The following is a 12,633-nucleotide window of genomic DNA, read 5'->3' on the forward strand; positions in this document are numbered from 1 at the left end:
TTATCAAAGGAAGAGAGAGAGAGAGAGAGAATACACCACTGATCTGAAATATACATATCAGTGGAATGCACACTATCTGTTTCAGAAGAAAAAGCTATGTTCCGAATCTCTGTCTTCTTTATTTCATTATTTCAATAACTTCACACACAGACACAGACAGACTTTGAATCTCTGTCTTTTTCATTTCATTATTCCATTAATTTCACACACACACACACACACACACACACACAGAGAGTAAAACTGAAACTTTAATTAAAAAAACCCCAGTGGCACATGGATATAAAAAGACATATACAACATACCATTATGGGAAAAAAAATGCAAAGAACTATGAAAGATGATCAATTCTGTTGTTTGTTTTTTTTGATAATATTTTCTATGTTAATCTGTGATTTTTTTTTTCTGAAAGTACATATCTGGCGGGCTCACACAACACACCCCGGCTGCGCACTGCTAAACTGCAGAAAATTTGAATTTAGTGTTCACCACAACTCTGAAGGCGGACGGCTGGTCAGAAGAGAACACATTCATTATTCCCCTACGCATCTTTGATCTTCAGGTTAGAATACAAGAAAGCAGAAATTAAGCATTATCAGTCAGTAATAACACAAAGTTCGTTTGTGAAGGAAAAGTGCCAGTACAGCTCTGTTTCAGACAGTGTTTGGATCTTTCCGGGAGGGACCAACGAGCCGGGGGCTATCGACACGGGGGACTATCGAACGATCGTTATCAAGTAGAGAGAGAGAGAGAGAGTTTCAGTTTCAGTAGCTCAAGGAGGCGTCACTGCGTTCGGACAAATCCATATAAGCTACACCACATCTGCCAAGCAGATGCCTGACCAGCAGCGTAACCCAACGCGCTTAGTCAGGCCTTGAGAGAAAGAGAGAGAGAGAGAGAGAGAACACGCACACAGTCTGTGTCGGAAGAAAAAACTATGTTCCGAATCTCTGTCTTTTTTTATTTCAATATTCCAATAATTTCACACACACACACACACACACACACTTCGAATCTGTTTTTTTCATTTCAATATTCCATTACTAGGCGCGTTGGGTTACGCTACTGGTCAGGCATCTGCTTGGCAGATGTGGTGTAGCGCATATGGATTTGTCCGAACGCAGTGACGCCTCCTTGAGCTACTGAAACTGAAACTGAAACATTAATTTCACACACACACACACATGAGAATGACGAAACCCAGCACGTGATTGAATCCTTTCCAACCGGAAGTAAACAAACTCTCCCGGCAATGGCGGCAGAAGGGGGTGGTTCCGAACTGGATTCTCCACTAAACGACGAGCCTTTAGGGGCAGCGGGAGAAGAACAGAATCTGTCGAACAGAGCAGAAACTATCGAGGATACCTCAGGTATAACTGATACTTCTCCTGATGCCCCTACAGCCGCTGACTGTCCCGGCGAAGACCCGGAAGAAAACGAAACCAGGACTAAACTCTCCGGTTGGCTCAACAAGTGTGGAAATTTCGGATTCGTGAAAACTGCAAAGCCTTTGTGGTTTGTGTTTAGCGACGATACATGTAAGTTGTATTATTACAGAAACCCCCAGGACCTATTACCTTTAGGGGAGATTGACATCAAACACGCGTCACTTCACTTTGACGCCAACAACCAGAAACCAGGCCTATTTGAAATCAGGTAAGAAAAATGTTGTCAGCTGTTAAACATGATGAAGTTGTTGACTTTGTACGTTTTCAGCAAGACATTCTTCAGTTACTGTGTGTGTTCATCTGTGTAGAGAAACAAGTACGCACAGTCTGTTGTGCATTCAGGCTGAATGTTGATACTGATAACAACTACCGGTGTACATGCATTTATTTATTTGATAGCCATTTTTTCCCCTCTGTCAACCAAATGAGTGTAGGTGATTTGTCATTGAGATAACATTATTGAAATTGCTTGAGATACTGTTGTAGTACATCAAACTAGTGAGTGGTTTAAAAGTGTGCCATAAATTGACACTTTGATTGGCAGATTATAAACAAACACTAAAGAGAATTGAAATGTTTTACATTAACCAAGAAGAGACAGACAGGGCAGATCGTTTGAAAGCAGCACTGTTTGGAGTTAACTTGCAAGCTTGAAACTGAAAGGAGAATGGAAGTGGTGGATGACAGAGTTTCGGAACAAATATAAGTATATATATATATATATTGTTCGTTCGTTCCTCAGTTTAGCGTCTTTTCACTATCAGTGATATTAGACGTTAAAACAAAAACAAAAAAAAGGGGGGCGGGGTGGGGGGTGGGGGGGATGAGTGGTGAAGGGGATGAGGGGGAAGGGGGGGCATGGGGGGGTGGAGGTGGGTGGGGGGCAGGGAAGAGGAAAACAGAAAAAAGGTAAACTAGAAAACTACTGTAAAATGTATAACTAACATGCAGTTACATTTAACAGTAACAATTCAATAATAATAATGATAATAATCAGAAACCATTAACACAGTTCTGAAGTGCATTAAAGGAATGTAGAAATAGGGCTGTGAACTAATGCCTGTGAAAGTTCGACCATAAGAACCTCGTCAGAAATAACTGTACAAAAATCATCTGCAGAATTATTATTCTCTTTGAAATACTTGGGCAAGAACTGCTTACCACAGATGCATGTAACATTTTTACTATACTTTATCTTCAGCGCATCAAGTTTTATACGGAAGAAAGTAGAGGTTATTAATCTTGTATAGCAAGCTGATGGATTCGGTATCTTTTCTTTAATAATATTCTCGGGGAATAATGTTCCTTTATGTTTTAAAAACATTAACTTCCATTGGTTATGAAATCGACCCCATGCTGATTTTTCTAACAAAGTGTATGCCTCTTTTACGGAAAGACGGACATGTATTTTTGTTGATTTTTCTGAATCTTGTGCTCCTCTTTTAGCTGCTTTATCAGCAGTTTCATTGCCATTAATGCCCATATTGTTCCTATATATATATGCTTTGGACAAGAGAGACTAGGAGGGGAAAAGGAAACTCAGGATTCCTGGAGAGGTGATATTTTATAAACAAAACATACATTGTGCACACAGACACAGATGTAGGCACAGCCCCCCCCCCTGCCACCCCCCCCCCTCCCCCCCCACACACACACACAAACACTGATGCACTTGGCTGTCACTCTTTGAGTTTGACACATTCCCATGATTGTCAGCCATGATTGCTTTCTGGCATTTTATTTCACTTTAAAGCAGAGAGAGATGAAGTTACTGATTTGGGACCATTTGAGGTAATCAAACATGGCTTATGTAACTAATAAACTGGGAATCAGCAAACCAATTGACTGTCTAATCTTTCCTTCAAAATGTGCACTGTCAGAGGTGTGAAATGGTGACTTTGTCCCTGGAGTTGTATCTGCAGGATAAGTTATACATTTTTTTTTTTTAAACCAACTTGTTTCAGTCATTGATGTGACAGCAGCAGCCATGCTCACCAATACTCTGTGGCCACCATGGTCATGGGCTTGCCGGATCTGAACAGCAGAATTGACAGTCGTGCAAAAGCATTGTTTCATCACTGTTTTGTACAAGCCACCCACGCAGCTGTATTTTATCACTCAAACTGAAAGAAGATGCAGAATGACGCACAGATTCAGTGAATACATTTAAGCTGCTGTCACTTCAGTTGAGGATGGTAGCAGAGTAGTCAAGATGTTTTTCTGACAATACAGTGTCCATGAGATTGAGAGTCTGGGTTTGAATCCCAGTCTTGCCATTTCCCCCAAGTTTGACTTGGAAAAATCAGTCTGAGCATTCAGTATTTCGGATGAGACGATAAACCAAGGTCCTGTGTGCAGCACACACTTGGCACACAGAAAAAGAACCCATGGCAACGAGAGTGTTGTCCTCTGGCAAAATTATGTAAAAAGAAATCCACTCTGATGGGTACACAAAAATATAAGCATGCACTCAAGGCCTAACAAGCACTTTGGGTTATGCTGCTGTCAGGCATCTGCCAAGCAGGTGTGGTGTAGCATATGTGGATTTGTCCGAACGCAGTGACGCTTGGAAAATCAAACTGAGTGTCTAGTCATTCAGATGAGATGATAAACTGAGGTACTGGGTGTAGCACACACTTTCTGCAGTGAAAAAGAACCCATGGCAACATGGGTGTTGTCCTCTGGCATGATTCTGTCGAAGAAATCCACTCTGATAGGAACACAAATAAATGCATGCATTCAAGGCCTGACTAGAATGTTGGGTTATTCTGCTGGTCAGGCATCTGTCTGACAGATGTGGTGTAGCATATATTGATTTGTCCAAATGCAGTGATGTCTCCTTGAGAAACTGAAACTGTAACTTCCGTAACAAGTTTGATCAGGATAGGTGTAGTAGGAGTAAAAATGCAAAGGGTTGTAAGTGCTGGAACTATTAGTGTAATCTATGAAATCATTAGAAAGCAGTTGATACATGTATATTGACTGTATCTGATTGATGACAAGCATTTTCCCCTCTCTTGCTGTGCGTGTGTGCATGCATGCATGTACACACATGTGCATTTATGGCCAATGTATTTCAACTAAAAAGGTTTAGCCTGTCCGCTTTTGTTTAAATTCTACAGCTTTTGCTTACTTACATGACTGAAACATTGTATCACTAGTATTGTATTAAACCTGACTACTGAGATCCTGTTGGCTTTGCAGAATGAATGTGTAGTATACTGACATACAGTATGTCCTGAACAATTCCACAGTGATATGGATATTTTTTTTTACAAGTTCCTGTTGGCTTTACAGGACGAAAGTGTAGTTGCACTAACAGACAGTATGTCCTGAAGCATATTGCTCAATCATACGAATGATTCATTATTTTTTCCTGATCTCCACACTAGTTCCGCTTGGCAGATCATTTTGTTTGTCTCATGGAACGCCCATTCTGCAGCAGTGTGTAGGACACTGTGGGGAAAGACTGGAGGGGGTTGGGATTTTTGCTTTGAATGGTGTACCTGCAGAAAGAAAGGATCATTGGTACTTTTATAGTTGCATTTGAAGGTTGCTTGCTCACACAGGGGCTTAAGATGTAACTGGTATTTATCGGCAGTTCACTTACACAGCTTTCATGGTGGAGATTTTTAAGAGTATTGTCATGGTCGGGGTGTGTTGTCTTCCCACCACCTGTTCAGTCAGCTACTGGTTTTGGAATGTAGCAGTGCTTCATTGTGGCACTAGAAGTGGCTGAATATATATATATATATGCTTGCTGCGTGACCCTGGTAACATGTAAACAACTTATCCCTCGAGGAAGGAACATGTTCGTTCCGAAAATTTGGAATATTTGACAGATTAATGTGTTTGTTTTTCTTTTTTCTTTTTTTCTCTTTATATATATATATATATATATATATATATATATACACACATGTTATACAAAAAAAAAGAAGAAAAAAAAAAGAAGTCTTTATGCTTTGTAAAATTAGAAACTCTCTCTCTCTCTCTCTCTCTCTCACACACACACACACACACACACACACACACACACACACACACACACACAGAGCAAGAGGCAAACAAACTTTGAGACACACACACACACACACACACTCAGATGCACAGACACACAGACTCAGACACACACACAGACACACACTCACAGACACACACACACACACACACACACACACACACACACACTCACTCACTCACTCACTCACTCATGCACCCACCCACCCACTCACCCACACATTCATGCAGGTATTTGTTTTTTTCATGATGGACAGGTCCATCTCCAAGTGTCTATGACATGTGTCCACACAGAACAATGTATATAATTATAATTCAGATTAACAACACTGATGTACAAGCTGATGATGTATCACCTTCACCTCTCCCGTAGTCTGGGTTCAGACCGTTGGGGCACCGCTGCTGACCTGGCCACCACCCCTCTCCACTCTTCACGGTTTTCTGATTTCCTCAGGGCGTCACCGAGCGTCAAGCCTGTCCAACCCCGGATGTTGTCTTCCCATCTCTTCCTCTGCCGTCCTCTCCTTCTGCCTCCTTGTACGGTGCCTTGCAGGAACGTTTTGGCAAGACCAGATGATCGGGAGATGTGTCCATACCACCTAAGTTTGCGTTTTTTCACTATGGACAGAAGGTCTTCGTAGGGTCCAATACTTTGCTTGATTCTGTTCTTCACTTCCGTGTTAGTGATGTGGTCTCTGTAGGAGATGCCAAGTAGTCTACGAAAGCATCTCATCTCGACAGCTTGGATTCTTCTCTCGATGTCCGCAGTCAGGGTCCAAGTCTCGCAGGCGTAGAGCAATATTGAAATAACCAGGGAACGCATCAGTCTGATTTTTGAGCTGAGAGCGATGTTTTTGTTGTTCCAGATGGTGTTCAGCTTGTTGAGTGCCATTGTTGTTTGGGCAATTCTCGAGAGTACTTCTGGTTTAGATCCTTCATCTGACACGATTGCTCCCAGATATTTGAAGCTGTGGACTGTTTTAAGCTTTTCGTCGTTGACTTTGATGTCAATGCTGATGCCGTTGGTGTTGTTAGTCATCAGTTTGGTTTTCTCCGCACTGATTTGCATTCCATACGATGTGGAGGCTTTGTCTAGATGTTTGACCAGGCTTGCCAGTTCTTCTTCTTTTCCAGCCAGTCCATCAATGTCGTCGGCAAAACGTAGGTTTGTGATTGTTCTGCCGCCTATGCTGACTGTTCCTACATGCTCTTCCAGTGCGTCAGCCATTATTCTTTCTAAGAAGATGTTGAAGAGTGTTGGGGAGAGTAGACAGCCTTGTCTCACTCCAACTGTGGTTCTGAACCAGTCCCCGATGCTATTGTTGAGGTAGACGGCGCTGGTGGCTTTGTCATAGAGGTGCTGTATCAGTCTGATCAGGTTGGCGTTGATGTTGTACAGATTCATGGTAGCCCACAAAGCTGCATGCCAGACCCTGTCAAATGCCTTCTTAAAATCAATGAAGACGTGGTAGAGGTCTTGTTGGTGTATGATGTATACCAGGAAAGAAACAACAATACTCTAGAGTGTATCTCTGCAAAGTAAAAAGAAAAAAAAAAGAAAAAAAAAGTTGATGATGTATACCAGGAAAGAAACAACAATACTCTAGAGTGTCTCTCTCATCTCTGCAAAGTAATGAGTCCATGGACTGTGACTATACAGACATACCTTTAATATTTTTCTGTGAGAGAGGGAGAGAGAGACAGACAGACAGAGAGAGAGAGAATGACAATGAAAATGACAAATATTTTAATTGTGAAGGCCATCAACCCATACACAAATCTATATACATAGCCACAGAAACACACACACAGACATAGACACACACACAGACACACACAGACAGACACACACACACACAGACACACACACACACACACATTTCGTAGATGGGTGTTAACAGACACGTCTCTACGGGGTATCCAAGAGTTCTTCTTGGTGTTTCAAGGCATAGTAGAGAGAGAGAGAGAGAGAGTCAAGATTAAAAACCTCAAGGATAAAGATTTTGGCATTGCCTAGTTTTCCAATCAGTCCTTGTGACAACAGTAACAACAAAACGATCAGACACAAAAATAATAATACAAACGAGAGAGGCAAGGCCTTCAAGACCCACTTGTGATACACTTAAAAAAAAAAAAAAATCTAATTGTTAAAATGTGTTCTGTATTTGTAAGCCCTGTACACTGAGAGTAAAACACACAGGCTTTTTATGTATTGAGTATAATTTCAAAATGTAATGTTCAAGATGAGAAAGATCAGTTTAAAGCAAATTAAGTCCCCTAGCATTAATTACAGAGTAATTTCCCTTTTTTACTATCTGCACCAAAAATGTTTGCAAAATAAATAAGACTTCCATGCTTAGCAAAAGAAGTTCCTGTTTGAACAAAAAATGATAATAATGACTGCTCATGTTGTTGGGTCAGAATATCATATCAAAGTGCTAAGTTTAGAGAATACAAAAAATATAAATATAACAGTAAATGCAGTTTGCATATAATTAGGCTTCATTTTTTTGTGTTTTTTTTGTGCCCATCCCAGAGGTGCAATACTGTTTTAAACAAGATGACTGGAAAGAACTGAATTTTTCCTATTTTTATGCCAAATTTGGTGTCAACTGACAAAGTAGTTGCAGAGAAAATGTCAATGTTAAAGCTTACCACGGACACACACACACACACACACACACACACAAACACACACACAGACAACCGAACACCGGGTTAAAAAATAGACTCACTTTGTTTACACAAGTGAGTCAATGAGAGAGACAGAGACAGACAGACAGACAGAGGACATCAAGGGTGTCCTTGTGCTAATCTTTGACCTGTTTCTGTCACAGTCTTCACAATCTCTGCATTGTAAACTTATAATAATAACAAGTGATAAAAATAATTTGGATGTGAAGGGTGGTGACTCCCAGTTACTCTTGCCTTACCCTTTGACATCAGTGTTGACATTTTTTTTTTTCTAGTCTTGTCATCTTAGTCAGTATGCATGGTGATGGCTGATGTGTGTGTGTTGAAGTAGTCATTCTCTTGTTTTATGTCCGTCCAGAGAATGCAAATTCAGATGAAAGTTCCCCTCCCTATCCACCTCCCATTCCTTGTCTGTTCACCTCTTTTCCTGCCCATCCAAAGTGTTTAAAATCAAAGAAAAAAAGTGTGTGGAGGGGTAGTGACACTGGGGGTGGGGGAGGGGGGGGGGGGAGAGAGAAAATCAGCAAACTGACTTAACTAGTTGTCATGTTTAGGGCTTCTGATTAAACTTTGAACTATCTGAAAACATATGACTAGATATTATGTGAAACATCTCAAATCAGAACAGATGGAACTACTTACATTTTTTTTTTTTTTTTTTTTTTTTTTTTAAAGGAACGAGGTGGAAGTGGTATTAGATGTTCACATTCAAGATGATTTGCAAGGAGGGTAAATCAAATTACCACAAAGTGTGTGTGTGTGTGTGTGTGTGTGTGTATGTGTGTGTGTGTGTGTTTGTGCATGTGTGTGTGTGTGTCACTGTGTGTGTGTGTGTGTTTCCTTGTTCATGTGTGTGCGTGTATGTGTGTGTGTGTGTGTGTGTGTGTGCATGTGTGTGCATATGTGTGTGTGGTTTTTGTTTTGTGGAGTGCTCTAGTTTGGCTGATAAATGGAACAAAAAAAAAGAAAACTAACAGGAAGGAACAAGGAGGTATGCATAGTATACTTACGTGGGTAAAAACAATCATTGCATTGTTGTCATTTTCAATTTGCGTACATGCACATATGCCATACAGTAATATTATACATGTATGTGCTTGAGTAGTCCTGCAGGGGCACATGCATGTGCATGGTCAAACATACACACAAATGCACACAAACGCAACTCCCACATACACAGACACACACACAACTCACACACACACACACACACACACACACACACACACACACACACACACACACACACACACACACACACACAGCCACAACTACACACAGCCACACACACACACACACACACACACACACACACACACACACACAGCCACAACCACACACACACACACACATACACACACACACACACACACACACACACACACACAGCCACACACACACACACACACACACACACACACACACACACACACACACAGCCACAACCACACACACACACACACACACACACACACACACACACACACACACACACACACACACAGCCACAACCACACACAACCACACACAGCCACACACACACACACACACACACAGCCACAACCACACACACACACACACACACACACACACACACACACACACACACACACACACAGCCACAACCACACACACACACACACACCCACACACACACACACACACACACACACACACACACACACACACACACACACACACACACACACAACCACACACAGCCACACACACACACACACACAGCCACACACACACACACACAGCCACAGCCACACACAGCCACACACAGCCACACACACACACACACACACACACACACACAGCCACAACCACACACACACACACACACACACACACACACACACACACATACACACACAGCCACAACCACACACACACACACACACACACACACACACACACACTGCCACAGCCACACACAGCCACACACACACACACACACACACACACACACACACACACACACACACACTGCCACAGCCACACACAGCCACACACATACACACACACACACACACTGCCACAGCCACACACAGCCACAACCACACACACACACACACACACTGCCACAGCCACACACAGCCACACACACACACACACACTCACACAGTCACAACCACACACAGCCACACACACACACACACACACACACACACAGCCACAACCACACACACACACACACACACACACACACACACACAGCCACAACCACACACAGCCACACACAGCCACACACACACACACACACACACACACACACACACACACACAGCCACAACCACACACACACACACACACACACAGCCACAACCACACACAGCCACACACACACACACACACACACACACACACACACACACACACACACTGCCACAGCCACACACAGCCACACACACACACACACACACACACACAGCCACAACCACACACACACACACACACACACACACACACACACACACACAGCCACAACCACACACAGCTACACACACACACACACACACACACACACACACACACACACACACACACACACACACACACACACACACACACACACAGCCACAACCACACACAGCCACACACAGCCACACACACACACACACACACGTTGATGGACGTGAGAAATGAAAACATGGTAGGGTAAGAGATAGAGAGAGAGTGAGAGAGAGAGAGAGAAAGAGAGAGAGAGAGAGACAGACAGACAGACAGACAGACAGAGAGTGTGTGTGTGTACATGTAGCTGTGTGTTTGTCAGAAATTCTGATTGTGTGTTGTTTTTTTCCCTGTATCCTGAAACAAGAACTGATAACACACTGATATCTTAAAAGCAGGAAAAGTTTTGTTTTTTTAATTTTTATCTCATATTCCCAATTCCTGGAGCATTAAACTCACCGCACCCATCCCCACCCCCTTGAAGGGAAAAAGCAAACAGATAACGAAAACACCCCCCACCCACCACCCCCCAAAGTAAAACAAAGACAAAAAGACACAAATTAAGAACAATAACAATAAAATTTTGAATGGGTTGAATTGTGGTCGTGGGACTTCTTCTTCTTCTGCGTTCACTCGTATGCACACGAGTGGGCTTTTACGTGTATGACCGTTTTTACTTATTTACCCCGCCATGTAGGCAGCCATACTCCGTTTTCGGGGGTGTGCATGCTGGGTATGTTCTTGTTTCCATAACCCACCGAACGCTGACATGGATTACAGGATCTTTAACATTCATATTTGATCTTTTGCTTGCATATACACACGAAGGGGGTTCAGGCACTAGCAGGTCTGCACATATGTTGACCTGGGAGATCGTAAAAATCTCCACCCTTTACCCACCAGGCGCTGTCACCGTGATTCGAACCCGGGACCCTCAGATTGACAGTCCAACGCTTTAACCACTCGGCTGTTGCGCCCGTTGTGGTCGTGGGACATCTTTGATGGATGCTGAAGAGTGTCCATAGACGACTACAAGGGTGGTGGCCTTGTCCTTGCGGCTGTTGCAGTTCCGGTTCTGGTTCCGGTTGGTCCTTGTCTGGAGATGTCATTGAGGCAAGAAGCTGCTGTATTGATAAAACGATTCCACCCTTTGTTTTATTTTACTGTTTGCCCTTTTGAGGGTCGGATAAAAAAAAAAAATTTAATTTAAAAATTAAAAAACATTGTCTTGCTTACTCTATTGCGATCAGAAAATAAAATTTATTCAGTTAAACAACAACAACAACAACAACAAAAAAAGTGTGTCCATAGATGTTGTCATCATTGCAGCCTCTAGGATCTTCAGAGAAATACAACAACATATGTGGTCTGAATGATAAATGAAATGAAATGAAATGAAATTATGGTGCTTAGAGCCTCGCCAACCACTAAGGCCATCTCAAGGCTATTGCCGCGTTAATAACTACTACAAGGATAAAAAAAACAACAACCAATTAAAACGAGTCACCACTTCAAACTTTCACTCCAAAGTTAAAAGAAAACTTCCATAGTTTAAAACCTTCAAATCTGGTTAAAAAGGTTCACTTCTTTTAAGTCCATCAGCGCCCACGGAGGGACATCACGAAACAAAGTCTTCAAAGAAACCGCCGTGTAATGTCTGCGTCTAACGGTCTGAATGGTGGCCTGGTGGTGACCTGAGCGAGAGAATCTGTGCCCACAGGATCGAATCCCACCCTCGCCAGTACTTTCTTCCCCTCCAGTAGACCCTGTGTGGTGGTTGGAACGCTAGGCATTCCAATGAGATGATAAACTGAGGTTCCATTTTCAGTACAGCAACACCCCCGAAAGTGGAGTGTGGCTGCCTGCATGGTGGGGTGGAAACGGTCATACACGTAAGGGCCTTCTTGTATACATACGAGTGAACGTATTTGTATTTGTATTTCTTTTTATCACAACAGATTTCTCTGTGTGAAATTCGGGCTGCTCTCCCAAGGGAGAGCGCGTCGCTATACTA

The 12,633-nt window shown here is 42.5% G+C and overlaps 1 protein-coding gene across 1 annotated transcript in view; it reads left to right on the plus strand.

The window, feature by feature from the left end:
• Positions 1–1,239: 1,239 nt before the first annotated feature.
• LOC143280123 (TBC1 domain family member 2B-like) overlaps positions 1,240–12,633 on the plus strand; it is a 66,044-nt gene continuing 54,650 nt past the window's right edge. Inside the window, exon 1 of the mRNA XM_076584680.1 lies at positions 1,240–1,656. Within this exon, the coding sequence (XP_076440795.1) occupies positions 1,253–1,656 (404 nt within the window). The 5' untranslated portion in view covers positions 1,240–1,252. The remainder of the gene's footprint in view (positions 1,657–12,633) is intronic.

Source organism: Babylonia areolata, chromosome 3, assembly GCF_041734735.1.
Source record: "Babylonia areolata isolate BAREFJ2019XMU chromosome 3, ASM4173473v1, whole genome shotgun sequence".
NCBI lineage: Eukaryota > Metazoa > Mollusca > Gastropoda > Neogastropoda > Buccinidae > Babylonia > Babylonia areolata.